This window comes from Anser brachyrhynchus, assembly GCF_964034855.1.
Source record: "Anser brachyrhynchus genome assembly, chromosome: 14".
In the NCBI taxonomy this organism is placed as follows: Eukaryota; Metazoa; Chordata; class Aves; order Anseriformes; family Anatidae; genus Anser; species Anser brachyrhynchus.
Genome location: NC_137709.1, coordinates 3,234,630 through 3,254,554, shown reverse-complemented (window position 1 = coordinate 3,254,554; position 19,925 = coordinate 3,234,630). Strand labels below are relative to the sequence as shown.

The window sequence follows — 19,925 nt, the reverse complement described above, 5'->3', positions numbered from 1 at the left end:
TGGGATCAAAATCACCCAGAGCCGACCTTTTTTTTTTTCTTCCCTCCTTGTGACTGCTGTACTCATCATATGGGAAACGACCCGTTATCTTTTTTTTCCCCGTGTAAAACAATCCCGAACACTCAGGGCATATTTGCCTGGTGCGAATCCCGTACGCATGTTGACATTTTTCATCCTTCTGTTATTACAGATGCTGCAAAGGCAATAACCCTGAAATGTCACAGCTGCAGATTTGTATCACCCAGCTGAGACGGTGTGCTTAAAGAAGGAATCGCTCAACATCTAAATATTAGGTAAAAGACGACAAAATCTGCAGGCAGGGGAGCAATACGGTGTACAGTGTCTGTGCATTTTGCATCCCTGCTCAATTTGAGAAACTTTGAGGGGCCTGAGACAGACAAACTGATCTAACTTCACGGCAGGGTTTCGGAAAGTACGCGGAGCTCCGCCTGATCCGCCTGGGCGAGGAAATCGTCCCTCCGGAGTTCAAACCTGGGCAAATACCAAATGCTCCAAAGAGACTTTCAGTTTAGCCGAACCCACTCATCGATGCTGATGATAATCCCTTTCAGCCCTTCAGCTCTGTCCTTCCCGAGCTGAGGGTGTCTCCCCCAGGTAATTAATTGCACCTCGTTACTGCCTGCTTGCGGCCGGCCGCTCCTGAGGAGGCAGTCCTGTGGCTGCAGACGTGGCCGGGAAGTGGAACACAGGAGATGAGGTGGTCTGCTGAGGCTTCAGGCTGATGAGAGATGCAGAAGCCCTCGCCTGACTCCAGGTACCTTTTGGAGCCTGGAATTACGCAGCCCACGGGAAATGCCGGAGCAAGCTGGGCGCTGACGCTCCAGAGCCTGCTGGGGAAGGGAATTTCTTCTTACTCTTGGCCCCAGCAGGGCATTTCCCACCTGGGAATCCCAGCTGGAGATCCTGGCAGGGCAGCACAGCAGGCTCACCGGGTCTCAGAGCCCAGACCTTGCTTTCCAGACTCAGAAAGCAGCAGTGAGCTGGGGGAGGCAGTGACACTTCCCCTCGCACTGGGTCCACTTCATCCTCTCTGGATGATTTCTGATGTTCTGCTGCTGGGGATGGGCAATATCACACGCACAGGCCGGCAGGTGGGATGCCGTGCCGCGTTTGCTGCCAGTCTGGGGGAGGCACGGCCACTTGCGGCACCCCCTCCGCTCCCAGAGCTTGCCTATTTTTAGTGCTTCTTCCTGCTGGTGGATTTATACGAGCGAGCCTTACAGCTGCAGGGCCCTGGGGTGACACCTGCAAGCTTCGGGTCGGAGAAGTGACCAAAGCCCTCCTGGCTCAGCACTCGTCCCCCTCGCACCCAGCCACGTCCCTCCGTGTCCCCGCAGCCTGCGACGGGTACCCGCTGCTGCCGGAGAGGAGCAGGCCCCCCGGGCTGCTACCAGGTTTGAGCTGTCTCTGGGAGTGTTTGGCACATGGCCCAGCATCCTTCCTGCTCTGCTTTATCCCCCAAACTCCGTCATCTCGAAGCTGGAGCCGCAGAATTTGCTGACGTCCCTCTTTTAGAAGTGCTTTATTGATCCTGCTCGCTTATTAAGGGCAGGAATTCATCCCCCGCCTGCTCGTCCCTCGGCGCAGCACGAGTGTTATTTGTGGTATCCCCTCCGACAAACACCTATTTTTAGCAGAGCATTCCTGGAAGGGCTGCGGGCACCTTGCTTTCTGCCCGGCTGGCAGGCGGCCCGGGGCTGCTCCTGCCTGCAGCCGGGGGATGCTCGGAGGGGCCAGGTCTGCGGGGACCTGCCCTGGTGGCACTGCCATCCCTGCAGGCACAGCAACCCCCCTGCGAATCATGTTCCCGGGGGTTACCGCTCCAGATTTCACTTTTTGACCTGCCTGCCTCCCAGGAAAAAACTCCGCTTTATTGACCAAACGATTTCAAACTCATTGCAGAGCTGCGGATGCCCGAGCTGCACCGGCAATATTTTAACCTCTGCGTTGTCTCCTGGAGCTCAGGCTCAGCATTATAAAGTACCACTTGAAATATAAGCCCACACAGCCAATTATTCTGATCTTTTATTGCATCCGAACACACAGCAGCGACTCCTGTACAGGACCACCTCATCTGGTGCTCAGCGGAGCCGCTGTGCTGGGCCAGATGTCCCGGCGCTCGCAGGGCACGGCAGCACTGGCTGTCCCCTGGGACACATCCTGAGGGCAGCCACAGCTCCTGAGCCCCGTTCTGGGGTCCTTTGGCTTCCTCTGAATCCCCCGTGCCTTGGTTGCCATTCGCTTTGCACCCCGTGTGGCTGAGGTCCGGGAGCAGCCCCTCCTGGGAGCCCCTGCTCCCTCCCGCAGGGCGACGGGCGCAGCGAAGCCGTTCTTAAGCCGACCCCATCCTGGAGATTTTGGGCTTTTGCCTTGCAGGAACAGGGAACAAGTCTGGGGAGCAGAACTCACGATGGTCAAGAAGTCAGCCACCTCTGGGAGCTGCCGCAGCAGCGCGGAGCGCTTCTGAAACAGCAAATTCAGCCAGGGTCGTCCTTGGCTGCGATGGGATTTTTCCCTTGTTTTGTGGGTTAGTCATAGGTTTGTTTATTTTTTTAGAGTTTTTTTTTTTTTATTATTATTCATCTGTTGCAATCACAGCAGCCACATAATTTCACAGCCCTACATGGAAATCCAAGACCAAGAAACTATTTTTAGAGCACAAAATGCCTCCCCTAAATGTATTAACTTTGGAAGAGTAAATATTAAATACGCTCCTGTCACATTTGAGGCGTTTATGCTGAAGTACAGCACCAGCGGTTTTAATGGTTAGGGAAAATTATGTTATGCCACTAGCACTTAATCAAACACAATAAAAAGAGATCCTGCTGCAATTCTTTCAGGATAAGTCGAGGGGAAATTAATTCACTTTCCCATCCATTGCCGCTGATTTACTGACACCGGGGCATGTTTGCCCCATTAGTATTTATTGCGGCACTGGCGATCTTTAGGCAAAACGTATAGGGGGGGGTGGCCTCACATTTATTTTGTGGTTAAACCGAGGTGTTTCTTGGCCTGCTCCCCGCTGGTCGCAGCACCCAGCCCTGGCTGGGGTGAGGGTGCTGCAGCGGCGCTGGGACGCAGCAGGGGAAGGCGCCGTGCCGCGGGGCGCACGCGTGGGGGTGTTCACGGTGAAAGCAGGGCTTGGGGGCGACATCCCGGGGGGAGCACTGCTAAGGCCGGGCAGCGGAAGGACGGAGCCCCTGCCCCGCCGGGTGCCTGTGGTGGTGGCGGTGCCCTTGGGCTGGGGGTTTGTCCAAGGGAGGCGAAGGAGGGAATGAATGAATGCAGGTGAGGGAGACTGGCCAACGCCTGTCGTGGTTTTATGGCCCTTAAAGCTCCGTGAGTCGCATTCATGAAGGAGACTCTGATGGAAAAAAAAAATAAAATTGAAAACTGTGGAGTCGTAAGCGCCGTCGTATGTGCCTGGGGGTTTTGGTGGGGACCCAGGGCTTGGTGGAAACCTCCCTTGGCATCTGGCAGGTCCACAGCATCCCCCAGCACCACCGCTCCAGCTCCAAACCCTCCTGGTGATGAAGAGGACACGGACACTGGTCCCCGGGGAGAGAAACGGAGCTGAGTTGTCCCGATACGGTTCCAGCAATCCGCCACTCAGTGCCTGCAGCACCCGTGCCGAGGCCCTGAGGATGCTGCGCCACCGCCGGCACCGTCGGACGGCTCTCAGAGCGGGGCCGTTGCGCACAGCCGAGCAGCGGGCTGGCCCTCGCCTCGCTTTATGAAATCGAGCTCTTTAATATCTCCTTGTGCAGAGTAGGAGAAAACTTATTAAAGAAGAAGGATCCGGAATGGGAGCGGGGAGCAGGGTTCACGCTGGTGCCTCGGGCGTGCGTCGCGGGCGCCGCGGCCGGCCGGCAGCTGGAGCTGGTAACTGGGAGCCTGGGGCAGCGCGAGCAAAGCAATCAAACCCTGCCTTTGCAATAAAGCGATCTCTCGCAATAAACCCATCTCTCGCCTTTTCATTTAGGAGCGAAACGCAAGGACTCGGTAGTTGAAAGGCAGATTTCTTTTCCTCCTCCCCACACCCACCAGAAGACCCACCGTAGACTTAACATTTCAGCGCCTTCCCCACGCGCCGCGATAGCTTCGATTAACCGTTTCGGCAATAAACTGACCACAGGGCATCCGTTAAGCTGGCCTCCTTTTCCTCAGCAGCCTGGGTGCTCCGTTTCACGGACAATAACGGGCAGGACAGGGGCGGCAGCACGGAGCCAGCACTCTCAGCCCCCGCTGGATTTGCCCCGCTTGGTCGCGCCCGCTACAGACCACGCTGAGACGCACGCACACATAAAACACTGCTTTATTGACTGCATTTGCCAACACATTGAGGAATGCAAAGGTTTTTTGTTTTGTTTTTGTCCTTTTTTTGTTTTGTTTTGTGTTTTTTTTTTTCTCTTTCATAAGCAATGGGCCATGGTCCCAATGTGTATTAAAGCATACACTGTATCTAAACAGGATGAAAATAATGGCAGACAGAGCTAGTCCAAGGCAACACAAATAGCATGCATAATACAGTCTCACACAGAACAAGTTTGATAACATTATATTGCTTTAAGGATTAACTAACATGGAAAATGTACAAAAAGGAGAAATAGGTTTTTGCATTAATGAAAAATACATTTTTTCTCTACAAAGGAATTTCTAATACAAGAAAATAAATATTGCAACATAAGCCAAAAATAATTTAAAATTGCTCTTTTCAATATATTTTCAATATTTCTCTTTTATATTAACAAATGGCACATCACGTTCTTTGAAACAAAGAAAACAGAAGGGTTTCTCCTCCTGCGACATTCATATCGTTTCCTGTAACTGATGTGGAGTGGGTCTGGTCTGTGTGGAATGGAGCAAACCGCGGGCGTCTCCCTAAGGAACAACCAACGCTCGCCTGCCCGTGCTGGGGGCGCTCCCTGGGGCGGCAGGCGGTGAAAACCATGGAAGAGGCGCAAAAACCGAAGGGCCGTGGGGAAAGTCGGTGCGCGAGACGGGGACCGTCCTCGGCACAGCCCCCGGGGCGCTGGGTTCGGGTCGGTGACACTCTCTGCGGCGGGGCACGTGGCGCTGATGCTTTTAGCATCGCCCTCGGAGCTGCCTCTCCAAGGGGACGGGTGCTCTTACAGTGCAAATGTCGATTCCTGCAGTTTATACATCTTAAAAGACAACATTTCTCTTAACAAAATAAACCATTATATTTTTTTCTATTCATTTCAAAATACATTTACAGTATCATCAAAAATATCATCCTTGTGCATCGTCTCCACCGAACGCCCAGCCCTGCGGCCCCCCTGACCCCCAGCCCCTCACCACGGCCCCTCTCCTGCCCTCTCCTGCCCCGGGTTTCTCCTGCCGAGCTCGCCCCGCTCAGCTTTCCCCCCCCCGACCCGCTGGCAGACCACGCCGCCTGCCCTTTTGGGAGCATTTCGCGCTTTGTTTTGGGGCACTGGGGCGGGCGCGGAGCCCCGGCGGTGCCAGCTTGGTTGTTCTTTAGGGTCTCGCCCTTTTTGCTTTCCTGTACTGAGAAGACAAGTAGTGCGGAAGCCGATGGGTGAAGCTGTGTACAGTGAAAGTTGTGGATTGCTTTTTTTTTAACCATAACTGAGTGAAGCACACGGAAGCAAGATTCATTAAAAGGCAGCATATTGATTATTGTTATGACTCTTATACTAGGATACTGTAGCTAAAGCTAGCAAGCCTGATAAGATAAACTAAGTCCTATTTACTGTATTTAACATTATCTGAACATACTGAGCCGTAATTAATGAGCAGATTTTCACTTCCAACCTCAATGGATTACGCTAATTTATAACAAAGGTGGTTCCTGTTCCGCTGATTTATTATTTTTTATTTTTTTTCCTGCTAATAACTCGTGTGACGCTGTTCCCACGAGGAAGATGCTCTCCCAGGCACATCCAGTCTCAGTTCCTCGAGTGCTGGGGTTACCCAGGGCTGGGTGCGGGCGCTCGGCACCCGCTGCGGTCCCCCCGCCCGGGATTAGCTAGGCTGTACTTGGTTTACTTTGCTGCAATTTTACCGATAATAAGGACTTTTGAAGGCTGATAAAAGATGATCTACTCTAAAACACCAGGACAGTCGATTAGAGGAGTCTCAGAGTTTCAAAAGCAAGCTCACAGTGAAATGAGCAAAAAGCACTGGAAATCAAAACGGCAGGATGCGGTCTCAGGAGCAGCAGCATCCCTTCGAGCAAGCTTGGAACCTAATGCCGCAGCAGTGTGTTATGAGTGTGTCTTCAGTCCTTTGTTGCTAAATAACTTCCAATTTTCCATAGTGACAAGTTTCCGGTTTCTGGCTGTGCTGCTTGACTGTCAAAGTATTCTTTGGCATCCACAAAATTATTTGACTGATCTGTTTGACAATTGTAAGGTTTCCTGTTTAAAGTGATGGGTTTAACCAGTTGCAGAAGTGTCCCAGGTTTGTGGTTTGTTTTTTTTTTTATTTTTTTTAAACATTTTTTATTTTTAAAAAACAACAACAACAAAAGTTTCAGTGAATTCCTTTTTTTTTGTTCCCTGAGCTCACACTGGGGTCACTCCAATAAAACACGTAGCACGACTTAACTGTGACCTTTGAAGCCAAAACCGAAGTAATGGTGCAATTAAGTGCAAACATGGAAATTCGCCTGACTTATAGGTAACATGGGCTTTTAAACAACATTTAAGGCTTATTGGGGACATTTTTATGCATTAAATTATTGTAATATTTATAATGTCAGCTTCTGTGAATCACCCTCCCACAAGGAGTCAACAGCTTGTAACCAGGATTTAAGGAATTAAAAAAAAAAAAGGGATGGGGAGGAATAAATTCACCATTTCCATTGTAGCGTTTCGTAGGAAAACCAAACGGTCAAGGCAAACACTCTCGCTCCCTCTCGCTGATGGTACATTTAGCCTCGGGGCCGAACACTTTGCTGAGCGCAGGGGGGCTCGGGTGTGCAGCCCCAGCAGGGTGGGACCACGTCAGCCCTCGGAGATCAGCGCCGGCAGAAAAACTTCACCCGACCTCGCGGGGCTGCGGCAATCCCGGCTCCCCCTGGTATTTTTAAAGGATTTTATTATTATTTTTTTTCTCCTCCGTCCTTCCCCACACCTCCGTTTCGGCTTGCTAAGCGCTAATCAATTAATTAACCTGAGTGAATCACTTCAGTTTTTCCAATGACCTCAGCGTGGCCGAGCAAGCCCCGGGATTTACGGCTGCTCCGAGGGGCCGGAGGCGCGGGGCTGGGGAGAGGCGGGCACCTCCTGCCAGCCCCCTCCAGGGACAAATCCTGCTCCGCGACCCCCTGGACGGCTTCAGAGCAGAGGGGAAAAAACAATGACCGAGGTTTCTCTAAAAACAGAAACGTAACGTCGCTCTCGCCCACCCCGAGCGCTTTCCTCCAACAAGCTTTTTGTGCTTTTGTCGTTATTTATTTTAGCATCACTTGCTTTACTCCCTCGTCGGTGCGCGCGCGCAGGGTTATTTCCTTCCCCGCTCAGCTCTGCGCGCGCAGGCGGCCGCTCTCGGACCCTGCCCTCGCCCCCTGATCCGGCCCAAGGGGAGATCTCTCTGCCCCTCTGGAATAATGCCCGATGCGCGCTCACCCCTGCAGAGACCGGGGCCGCCGCAGCCCCTGGTGCCGCCGGACCCCTGCCCGCGCGCTGGCGTCCCCGGGAGCGGGGCGCGCCGGGAAGGGACAACTACTGTCACGGCAATCTACGTTGGTGAAGCTGAAGCTGTATCTCAGGCATAAAGAGAAGAGAAAGACAACGGTGCCGAATTTCCAACTATATATACATATTAAAAATCCCCCTTTCGCTGCGATACCAGGCAGAAATCGAACATGGCAGTTGTGACTGGGTCGAGCCAGGCGGCCGGGCGGCGTTAGGACGCCAGGATGCTCATCCGCACGATCTCCTCGCCGCCCGCCTCCAGCTGGCCCCGCTGCGCCCTGCCGCCCCGCGGCTCCCCGTCCGAGTCGCTCATCTCGGCGTCGGAGAAGTAGCCGTCCGTCTCGGCCTCGAAACGGCGCAGGGGGGGCCCGCCGGCACCGTCGGGCTTGGGGGGCTGCGACCGCCGAGTCCCTCGGCTCTCCTTTGGTAATTTGAACCGCACGACGGTTTTCGGGCTACCTACGGGGTCAGGCACTTGAGCCGCGGGGCTGGGCTCGGGCTGAGCGCAATTTGCCGCCGCCTCCTCCTTGCTGACGCAGCCTCTCGCGCCCGACGGGACCTGCGGGTCATTCGTTTTGGGGACAGACCCCTTCTTCGCCGCCTTTTTTGTCTCGCCCGATCCTCTGCGGTCCGTGGGCAGCTTCGCCGCCCCTTTCTCTGACTTGCCAGGTCTCGAGTCGTGGGCGAAGGGCTTGGCGGCGTCATCCGACAGGTCGCTGGCGTGGTTAGTCCACCTCTCCGAGCCCTCTTGCTGGCTCCTGAAGACAGCATTCAGGCTGCTCTTGGGCAGCTTTTTCTTAGTGTTCGTTCTCGTTTTGCTTTTCACCTTCTTTGCAGCCTCGCTCTGCTTGAAGGGGGACCTCAGGGAGTGGTCCATCATGAAGCTGAGCAAGGTCTCCTCGTCCTGCAGGAGCTCCTCGGAGAGGCCGGGGGTGCTGTCCTCGTGGTGGGCGTTGTTCAGGGACCACTCGCTCATGGCCATGTTCTCGGCAGTGATCTGCACCGACTGCGCCAGCCAGCTGTTGAAGAAGGTCCCGTCGATGGGGAAGGAAGTTGACAGGCCTGGGAAAACAAAAGTGGAGAACTGGCTGAGAAACCTCATAGAGCCGCTCTTCCCTTGGACCGTGCAACCGGAGACGTACAGACCTCAGTCAAACTCCCTGGCACTGGAGAAACTCAAAACGCCAAGCGTGAAGTGCCATGTGGGGAACCAGGAGGGGGGTTGCTCCAGCACTAACGGTGAATTTGAGACTCACTGGGGTCACACCACACACAACCACATACCCTGGGGTCACACCGCATACCCTGTGATGCTCGCTGCTGCGCTCCACGGATCTGAGCAGAGAATCTTTCTGCAGAGAATCCCTGCCCAGAGCACCCCAGCGCGGTGGGACCGCACGCCGACGTGCAGAAGCAGCAGGACAGACAGACACCAGTCAGTGTCCCCTCCTGAGAAGCCAGCAGAGGGTCCTGCACAGGGACAGGTCCCATCAGACACCCATCCTGCTGCCCAACCACCTGCAGCGCACTGCGCCAACCCAGCTCTCCCACGGGCTCCTAGGAGTTCAGTGCATCCTAGCCCAGCAAGGCTCGTGCCTAGACGCGGGTCCCAAATAACTCAGGGAAGAGCCAAGGGCCAGCAGAGGCACGCCAACAGCCCCAAAAAAGTGCTGTCTGCACCACGGGTGCCCCCTGGCACGGTGGGCGGTGGGACTGGAGGTCCGGCAGCTGGGCACCAGCTGAGGCTGTGTGCGAAGGCGGTGCGGAGGGAAGGCAGCTCTGAGATCCCTCTCCAAACACCTGAAAGGTGTGAGAGCTGAAGAGGCGGAGCAAGGATGACAGGCTGCCATGGAGAAAGCTGAAAAACGTCCTAGCCATTTTGTCTGAGAGCAACGAGCGTTGTGGGCTGCGATGTGCCAAATAAGCAGACCGAGGAGCAGTGCCAAAGGCACGGACCCGCGTGAGCACGACCGGTTTGGTCCCCGTGACAGGGACCCAGCACGAGAGCTGGCTTTAAGGAGGGAGGAAGAACGCGACTGGATTTTGGTGCAAGGTGAGCACCGGCCCAGCAGCAGCACAGGACCGAGCAGCAGCACGGTGACCGATGGCAGGCATTTGCCGTTCAGTGGCAGCTTTGCATCGCCTCCCCTTCCAGCACCCATGCAGTACGCGGCCTGGTGCCGTCACTCCGCACGGGTGAGCGAGCGCCGCGGGCTAACCGCCTGTGTGAAGCTGCTGGAAGCCCAGCCTGAGTGCAGGGCAGCGACACCCAGGAGTAGGGATGAGCTCAGGGCACTGGCAAGGGCACCCCAAGCTCACCTTCCCCCTTCAGCGCAGCCCGAAGAGATGCTTCAAGCTCTTTGTAAAATCCAGGACATGACAAGACCCCAGCGAGCCTTGCAAGACCTCGCTCCTCTTCTCCACTGCCTGGTTTAACAGGCTGATGGAAGGACAGTTTCTCTCAGAGCCCCCAGAGCCCCCGTGATTTGACAGAATTCGTCCCCCAAAATTTACCCCCTCCTCTGCTGGTGAGGTTGCAGCTGAAGGGGAAGAGCCGGAGGCAGCAGAAGCACCCGCTGGAGCACGCAGGAGCGGAGCAGGGCAGCAGGGCCAGGCCACATCTCCTCACCCCTCAAAGAAACGTACGAACTCCTCACCACGCAGCCACCTTCTGGGCTGACCCAGAGACGTCCAGCGGGACTGACCGTGCTGGAGGTGCACACAAGCATCACGCACGGCCCCGCGCCCGATTCACCGTCAGCGCTGGGAAGGCGGCACCGAGACGCGCGGGATTCGCCCTGCTCCGAAGTGGGTAAGTCTGATTTTATCACTAGCAAGCGCAACCACGGCTTTTCTTGCACGTTCTCCCAATCCGGGTGCACCCCCGAGGCTGTTTTACACCCCTGCCCCTTCAGGTGTGTTTTACAGCCCTGCCGCAGGCCGGGGCAGGGGCAGGGGCTGCTGCGCGCCGCGCTCCTCAACGCCGCTCAAGGGCAGCCCAGCGCCCATAAAATCAGACTTACCCAGTTGTCCCAACACAGTTTCGTTGACTGATTTCCTTTTCTCTTTCTTCTCAGGACTATTTTTTCTACCATCTCTTCCTTTCCTTCTCGGGTCACTTTTCTTACCCTTTGTCTTCTTCCCAGTTTGTTCTGGCATTTTTTAGAAAAAAAGGAAAACGCCGTGTGAGATGAGGCACCAGGGACCCTGCGGCGAGCAAGCTCCCCGCGGCACACCCCTGCAGGGATGAAGGCTGGGCTGTGTTTTGGCCAAATGCAGGTTAAAAATCTTTACAGGTTAAGAAAATGTGAATCCTGCAGCCTATACAAAAAAAAAAAAAAAGAGGCTTGGGCTGTGGATGTGCGCTTGGCACGGCCAGGGGAGCAGGGCCACTGGAGGCAGAGGACTCGCTGGAAACCACACACGCACCGAGACTCCCTCCTGGACCAAATAACCCCAAACCCTGCTCAGAAACCTTCCAGGAGACGAGGAATAACCCCAAACCCTGCTCAGAGATCCTCCAGGAGGCCAGGGGCCCTCCAAACCTGTCTGAGTGTCACGGGGAGCACCTGTGTGCGCTCCAGCCCGCTGCGGGAGGGATCGCGCCGCAAGGAGCTGGGTGGCAGCAATGGCACCGGCAGCATTTTAAAGCAGATCTTTCTGTGATTTTACCTTTCACACTCGTACCATACAAAAACCAAAGATATAAAATTTAAGCGGTGTATTGAACATAACTAAACGGAGTAGGAAAGATGAGCACCGCTGCCCACGGAAAGCCAGGAATGTAACTCCCAACTATGCAGACGTTCAGCTGAAGATCAATATTTCCGAAATGGCTTTGAATTTCTACCGGATTTATTCCTCCTGGGTAAACAGGACAAATACATACCCTATAAAAGTACAACCTGTATTGCCAAGCGAAATACTCCAAAGGTTTTTACTTACTCTGTTAGGCCATTCTCCCACACCAGTCCAGCTATTAATTTCTGGAGAGGAAAGGACGTTGCCCTCAAAGCAGAATTTGGGCAGCTGGTGGGACTGGCGCTGAGACACGCAGGCTTTCACAGCTCGGCCAACAGCTTGAGCCTGCACAAGCTGTGCAACTACCGAGCAATGACTACGAATTTGATGCTGTTCCTGATGGAAAAAAGAACACGCGGGGCGAGCAGGGGAGGGCACCTGCACTGCACCTGCCTGCGCTGGGTGCTCGGAGATCTGCAGCCCAGGAGCCCCGCAGGAGCAAAGGGCTCACCAGCAGAAGGAAAAGCAAAAGCAAAACTGGTATTTGCTACTTTCCTGCCAAGTAACAGGAGAAACGCAGGCAAATTTTTCACTTCGCTTGCAAAATAAAAATGTAACTTTGTTTAGACAGCACAACGGATCTAAAGAGAAGCACGACCATTACTTTTTGAGGAGGAACCTGTCAAAACAGCAGCCATGTTTCAAAGCCAGTGTTTACTTTCCACTTCATGCAAGAAAAACACGGGAGAGGGAGGTGGGTTCATTTTACATGAGCAGCTCTCACTGATTTGATTAAAAATCTCCTGCTGAAATCCTCATTTATCAGTGGGGAAAAATAAACCCCTCAAGTTTGGAGCTTTATGTGGGAGCCGTTCCAGAAAAAGCTGTGCCAAAACCACCTCTAGAGTAACCCCAGCAGATTTTGGTCAGTCACTACCACTAACAGGAGTTGAAAACTGGCCTCATCCGGGCAAAATAACGCAGACTTCCCCCTTTCTCCAAGAAATTACAGGTGTGCATGGCAAGCCGGTGAGGAGCAGTGCAGAGATTGCTGCAGGGACCATTCCCCACTGAATTCAAACCACTGAGCGCTTCGTGACGATGCAGGGCAGGGCAGTAAGGTATCCAGAGGTTTGGTCCTGCGGGCTGCTCAGTACCTTTAGCTCTGAGTATCCCCCCCTGGGATAAGGTTTAGGAAACGTGGGGATGCTGAGAGCACCCTGTGGGATGAGGGTCTGCACAGCTGGGCGCTGCCCTGTGCCAGGAGTCTGCTGGAGCCCAGGAGGGAGGGCGCAGGCCGAGGGGTGGGATGTGCCACCCCACAGCGGGGATTGGCAGGGCCAAGAGAAAATAATCACCGAAACGCTCTTTTATCCATGGGAAGAGCAACGGGGAGGCCAGCCCCGTGCTCGCTCCCGGCTTAGGGCAGCACTGGGGGATGAGCGCTCGGCTCGTGCGCAGGGGAAGGCACGGACTGGTGCCGTGCTCCCACCTGAAAGCTGTGTCACTGCTAGCAGGGCCAGCATTCCCTCCCCACATGTGGGGTTGCGATGAATGGCCTGGTGCTAGCTCCAGGCAAGGGGACTGGGGACACCAGGCACCGACGCAGAGAGGAGTGCGGCTGCCTGGCGTCTGCTGCCGTCCTGGGGCCCCAGTGCTCAAACCCCCGGGGGCCAAGGGACCAAGCTCCTGCACTTCCCGCACCAGGGATGCTTCAGTGGCTGCCCTGGAGGCCCAGGCTTAACCAAAAAGCCCGTCCTGGGACAGACCGGCAGCTCAGCTCAGCCGGTTCAGAGCGTAAAGCTAATGGGCTAACACGAACCTTTTGGGGTTACGAGAAAGTAACGTTCGCATCGAAACGCAATTACAAAGCCTGCACACCAACCTGCCGCACGAACCACAGCTCTACCTCTGACAACTCACCTCCAGGCAGGACAAACTCCGCGTTAGCAGGAGCCCTGCCTTCCCCCGGCTCATGCCCAGCGCTGCCAGCAGCGGTCACCCCGGTGCCACCCCCAGCTCCGGCCCGGGGGGACCTGCTGGGTCCCACTGCATCCCAGAGCTTCGCCGGGCAGCGAGCCCCCACCTTGCCAGGAGCCCTCCTGGAAAGCCACCGGGTGCCTCCTTCTGAGAGCCACCAACACAAACCGGGGTGCAGCCCCAAATAAATAAAGCAGCCCTTTAGGTGAAAGCTGAGCCAGAGCCACAGGGCCTGGTGGCAGGGGCAAATGGCACCCGCCATCAGGACCTAAGTTTGTGGCTGTCTTTAATCCACCCGTGGAAGAGGCTTTCAGGACACAGAATGCGGGGTCTCCAGTTAGTGACAAAAGCCAGGAACGCAATTTTCCATATTCCCAGGCCGTGCCCGTGATGTAGATTCAGTGTGGGAGCTGGTGGGTGTGCAGGGACCCAGCGGCCCCGGGGGATTTTGGCTCCTCGCAGCGTGCCTCAGGCCCCCATGCCGCCCAGCTCCGGCCACGGAGAGGGATCTGCACAGGATCCAAGCCCCACACGTCTCAACACGCACACGTCTCGGCCTCCAGGACTTTAGTCAAAGGAAACTTTTGTAAAGGAAAGCTCAGCCCAGACAGTTCCTGAAGAAACCCCAAACATGTGATGGCTTCAAATGCAACTCCAAAGCCACAAACACAACAAGCGTCGGCAGAGTCTGCCAAAGCGCCAGATGCTGCTTCTGGAAAAACTGTTCTGCAGCCACGGTGCTTGGGTCCTGCGCTGCCACTGAAAAAAGGAGGAGGGATGAGGAGCTGTGGGCTTGGGCACTGCTCGTTAAAGCGAAAAAAAAAAAAAAAAGGGACAGAAGGAAAGCAACTTTATTTCAGTTCCTTAAAAAAAGGTGCCAGAGGCTTTGCATGAAGTTCGTGTGACGCACCCCGCTGACCAGTGCGTGGAGCAGGGAGAAAGAACTACAGGCCACCAGGGTTAAAGGAGGTAAAAGCCATCCCGTCAGCAGCTTAACTTCAAAAAGGAGGAGGCAGAACAAAGCTCTCCTCGGCAGCACCCCCACGACATCCCCCGGGCTGTTGTGTCAGCATCAGCACCTTGCCACACGATTCCTCCGAGTGCCGCCCGCGGAGAGGGGGATCGGGAGGGGTGTGTGAAAGCACGGACCTCCGGCACTCCGCTCACCCAGGGCACGGCTTTATCGTGTGCTTCTGAGCAGAACTGTCCACGTTTCAGGAGGCGACACACGAACCGTGCTGCTGCAGCCCAGCAGGGCAGGGGCGGCTCTGGGTTCCTTTGGGTGGGGGACTGAGGTTTGGGCGTCGGAGGAGGGCTCTCACAGCGTCGGTGAGAACAAGCTCTTGCAAGCGGTACTGACCTGGGTAAAGATCTTTCTCAATAAGCTTCATCTGGAGATGGAAGATCTGCTCCTGGAGTTTACAAATGGTGTGTTTCATTTTCTCCCGTCTCGTCACCATGTAACAGAGATTTCTAACCTACAGAAACACAAGAAACAGCGTTCATTTAGGCGGAGGAGGTCCCCTGAAGCTGTGCGGCTGCTTCTGCTCCCGGGGTTTCCATCCTCTCATCTCAGCCCGCCCGGGCCGCACCACCAACTCCTACCGGGGCTCCTCGGTTACGGCAGGGCTTTGGGAGGGGGCAGAAAGCAAAGAGCTGTGGCAGCACATCTCTCTGCAGAGCCCCGCACATCCTGCCAGTGTTTTGGGGGGAGGAGGAGGTCTGGGGGCACCACCCCTCAAGCTGGAGCAGCCACCCTGGGGAACACGACCTGCACCCATCTCTGGGGTGGCATTACAAGCCCCGCGTGCATGGGGTGCTCAGCACCGTCACTGCGCCGAGCAGGACGCCTGCCCCTCTGCTGCACGGCGCCCAGCCTGTCGCACGTCGGGGCTGTCACTCTCTCCTACCTTCTTCTGACCGCAAACAACGAGCAAGTTAATCGTTAACCTCCCCTGCGCAGGCCTGAACTCACCAGCAGGATCTGCACGTCAGCATCTGTGCTTTCAGGGGCACCAACTCAGCCCAGATATCGGCACGGAGGCTGGCAAACAGGGCCGTGTGTGCGGCACTCTGCTCCGAGCAGCCGCGACTGGCTCCCAGCGTCTGCGGCAGCGCATCCTTCGAGCCGGGCTTTGCTAAAGGTCAGCGCACGAAGGGAGCAGAGCCAGGAGAAGCCCAGGTCCCTCACCCAGGAATCGTACGTGGGAACGGCAACGGCACGGACGCACAGACGGCTGTAATCCCCCGTTAATTGTTCACAGGCCTAACAAAGGCCTGAGATCCTCTGCGGGACTCTGAAAATCTCAGAGGCGGGGGTGCCGCGGAGGAGCGCTGTAACACAGAGCTTTTAGAGGAACCAGTTGGTTTTGGCCTCGAGATAAAGATGCTGCTGGAAGCTCTGGTGACCATTTACTTGGCTTCCTGGCCCCATGGAAGAGGGAAGCACCAGGGACGGCGGGGTGCCCGTCCCCAGCACTGGCTCCTCCACAGGCCGGGGCGCAGGCCGCCTTCCCGCAGGCCCGTTGGGGCGAGCTGCGGGCTGCAGCATCCCAGCACCCGGGGACGACTCAGGAGCACTCACACACACGCAGTGAGAGAAAAGCTCTTTTGTCGTTTTGTTTTGTTTGTTTTTTTCCCCAACCCCCTAGCTGTAAATACCGAGAAGCGAGCTACATGCTGTATATTTTACTACGTTCTCTTCTTCTTTTTTTTTTTTTTTGTTCTGGATGGAAGAAAACATCCAACTAAAATTTCTTTATGAGGAAAACAACTGCCTCTGGCAACCGGTATATCAAAGCGTTTGGCGGTATCTCTTCTCTGCGATTTTATATTCCTGGAAGAAAACATCGCTTGTGCTCTGCTTAGAGACTGCTGGTATTTACACACACTTAGACAGCTAAACACCGCCCCGCGCTGCTTCCCCAAGCCAAGCTGAGATGCTGGTAGGAAAGCCTGGAAACCATATAGCTTTTTGGTACAGCTAATTTAAACAACCAGCTACTGGAAAAAGCTTTAAAAAAATGCAGAGGAATCAAAGAGGGCCAAAGAGAAAAGTCAGAGGGACTACGTTAGGATTCCCAGGGGACCGGGAGTTCCTACAGACTTCATTTGCTGACTTTGGGGGTAAGGGGTGGATAAGGGATGGCAGAGGGCAATGCAATCGCCCCGCCTGCCTCCGAGCTACCTGTCCTGCTGATTCTGCTTACCCAGCTCTCGGATGGAGACACCATCATCAGCCCTGACAGCGCAACTGTTTCTGCCACATTCGTTGCTGAAAACACGAAACCAGCACCGTGATGCCCCAGCCCACGGCTGCGGGGATGCTGTCGGAGGGCTGCCCACGCAGGACGCTGCTCTCCGAGCCCTGCTTGGTGCCAAGCCACCCACGTAGGCAAGGCAGGGCAGCTGGGATGGGCTGCAAGGCGGAGACCTGGGGTGTGTGAGTGGGAATGGGACAGAAAGGGGTCCCCCTTCGCAGCACCGGGCTTCCACCTGGCCAGCCTGTATGGATCCCCCCCTTGGAAGAAGAGCAAGCGAACAGATCTTCCAGGGAGGTGCTGGGCAGAGGCTGAACGCTGATGGGGAATAACCCTGCGAAGCCTGAAGGCAGCTCTGGAAAATGAGAGACGTGGTAAAGCTTGTGGTTCTGGCACGGCCAGGGGCCGTACCCCGACGCCCAACGGCTCGGTGCAGGCAGGGCGCTCTCGGGACGCTGCGGAGGCATGAGCACATCTGCAGAGCTAACCTCAGCCCTCGGCTCATTTTCAGATGTTGCCTGGAGAGATGCTGGGGGCTGCCATCAGCCAAAATCCACCCTGGACAGGTGAGAGCCGTACGGGACAGCTCAGCACAGCAGTCTGTACGGGGATGCACACAAATACCCCAAGCGCCCAGTTTTCTCGGGCCCTGTTTGAGGGGCTCTGTATCTTCAGAAGCTCCCAGCCTGGAGGAGCGGGGGGACTTTGGGGGCACACTGAACATGTGGGAGGAGCAGCAGTGTCTGTGCCAGCCCTGGCCCCGTTTGGGCTCTGAACAAACACCGCTGGCTCCCACTGCAGCCAGGACCGACCTGAGCACGGGGACGCTGCACTGGTCCCAGTCCTGGTGGGAGCAGCCAGCCCAACACAGAGACCAAACACGATGCCGTGAAGGCAGGAGCAAGGAGGAACAGATGGGCAGAGCGATGGCAGTGATGTATTCAGGGATGAAGGTCGATACTGCTGCAGGAGAGAGACTGATGGCTTGAAATCCGACTGCTTTTAAACAGAAGGCTCTCGGGTGAGGTAAAAATGGGCAGAGAAAAAGGAGATGAGATGGCGTCAGGATGGGATGAGCCAGAGCTGAGCTGGGGTGTGCTGTGAGCATCCCCCAAAGCTTACCAATGGGTTAAATTGTGTCACAAACCCACTGCAGCTTGGAGGGGGCTCAGGATAAGCAGGGGGAGCATTGCTGCCCCCTTCACTTCCCAGAGAGCAGCAAGTACCCTGCAGACCCTTGTCCCTGCAGCACCCTGAGCCCCCCAGCAGCACTCTTGTCCCTGCAGCACCCAGTCCTGCCCTGCAGCATCCTGTCCCTTGGCAGGGCAGCACCACCTCCCTGCAAAGCAGCAATTTCCCTGCTTTCCTCCTCCCCTGCCCGCTCCCAACAACCTCCTGAGCCCCTTCAGTAGCTTCCGCTCCCCCTTTTGTCAGGTGGGGGCCACGGATTCACCCCGCCGGCAGTAGCAGGAGAAGGGGGAACCAGGCAGGGCTTGGGTTTTAAGCAGAGGAGGAAAGGGAACTCGGCCCCGGTGCCCCAGCCCTGGCAGCCCTGCCCTGCCTGCCCCCCGTGCCCTCCACCCTTTCCCTGTGCCCCTGTCCCCCCCGACAGAAGCAGCACCACGCGCCCCCATCCCCTCCCGGGCTCCTTCCTGCTGTCTCACTGCTCGCTGCGCTTCTTCCCCTCGCCGCTTCTCGCCTCCTTCTCGCCCCTCCTCTCCTCCAGGCCGCCTCTGCCCCGTCCCCGCTCCCTCCCCGCGCGCAGCCATGTCGGCCAGACCTCCCTCCGGCAGCGAGGGGACGCGACGCCGCCAGCGGCGCTCAGCCCCGCGGCTCCGGCACCCGGCCGCTGCTGCTGCTGCTGCTGCTGCTGCTTGGCTGGCGCCTGCTGCCCCTGCAAGCGCTGCTGCTCCCTCCCCTGCGGCAGGATGCTGCATCCCCAGCGCTGCTCTGTCTCCCCGCGGAGCTGACCCACTTTTGGCCACGCAGGGCAGGGTATGCCCGGTCCTGCTGGCCCCGCTGTTTGCTCCTACCGCGCTCCTGCCTTTGTAAAGGTGTGATGCGTTCCCGTGCCTCGCTGCTGGGAAGCACCTGAGGGTGGTTTTGTGCTCTGAGGGCAGGGACTCCTTTCCGAGGCTACAAAGAGCACGGTGAGCCCCTGCTCAGCACAGCAGCAGCATCCGCCCCATCCTCCCAGCCCCCCCAGTTGATGCTCCTCTCCCTGCACAGGCACTGGGCGAGCTCAGACCCCCCAGACAATCGCTCCCTTTGAACTCACAGCTGACTGCCACAGGCCTACTTCACCGATGGCAGCGTTTCAGCGGCGATGGCCCGTGCGTGCCGAGCACGGCAGCGGACTGGCAGCTCTGTGATTGTGCCGTTTCATCCCGTTTCAAAAGGCTAGCCTGGGGACAAGCAGCGGGGAGAGGAGCGCGTGCTCCTCGCTGCTGAGCAGCGCTCCGGATGAAGGGAAGCAATCGTACGGGCAGACTGGGGCAGCAGGGAACAGGGCTCGGCCTGTCTATAGGCACCAGGGCCCATCAGAGCAGCCCTGACGGAGCCTACAGGCACGCCGTTACGGCAAAAGCTGTACTCACCCTCTCCAGGTCTTGCCTGAGGTGTGTGAAGAGCTTCAAGCGTCGGTAGAGAACGTCCTGTTCCTGCTGAGCCAAGTTGTCCACCTCATCCGTTTTTGGTGTCAGCAGCGGTTTGTTGGAGTTGGCTTTCCTCTTCAGCTTCCAGTACTGATAGACGAAATCCACCAGCGACTCGCTTAGGTCGAGGTTCTCCGCCACCTCCGAAGGCTTCACGAGCTCATAGAAGTCCTCCTCCAGCTGCTGGAGCTTCTGCTTCCGCAGCGTGACCTTCTCCAAGTCCAGCTGGGCCTGGTCGGGCTCTGTCCGTGCCTCCTCGGGCAGTTTGGTGGCACCGGTGCTGTGCTCAAGGCAGAAGGACTTGAACTTCACTTCGTCGTTGTCTGCTAAAATAGTCCGCATGTCGAGGTTGTGGTCGAAGGCGCAGGTGACGTGGAACGCGGTGACGCAGGCGGGCATGGAGCACTGCGGGGAGAGGGACAGGGCTGAGGGCGAGGCGCCGATGGGGTGACAACACCTACCCCAGGTGCCCCAAAACGGGTGTTGCTCGCGGCAGAATGGCGGTACTGCCCAGATCAGGCACACCCGTGAAGCTGCACACCAAAAACCCTCGCAGAAGAAAGCCAGGGCTCACCAGACACCACCGG

At 56.5% G+C, this 19,925-nt stretch overlaps 1 protein-coding gene across 4 annotated transcripts in view; it reads right to left on the bottom strand.

The window, feature by feature from the left end:
* Positions 1-4,318: 4,318 nt before the first annotated feature.
* The window catches only part of JADE2 (jade family PHD finger 2), a gene marked incomplete at its 5' end in the record, with an annotated part of 68,637 nt that continues 53,030 nt past the window's right edge, over positions 4,319-19,925 (bottom strand). For 3 of the 4 annotated variants that reach the window (XM_080555478.1, XM_080555479.1, XM_080555477.1), the window contains 4 exons: positions 4,319-8,765; positions 10,727-10,855; positions 14,785-14,902; positions 19,282-19,743. In XM_080555478.1, the coding sequence (XP_080411604.1) occupies positions 7,915-8,765; positions 10,727-10,855; positions 14,785-14,902; positions 19,282-19,743 (1,560 nt within the window). In that variant the 3' untranslated portion in view covers positions 4,319-7,914. The remainder of the gene's footprint in view (positions 8,766-10,726; positions 10,856-14,784; positions 14,903-19,281; positions 19,744-19,925) is intronic. The other variant, XM_080555480.1, reaches the window with a different exon arrangement.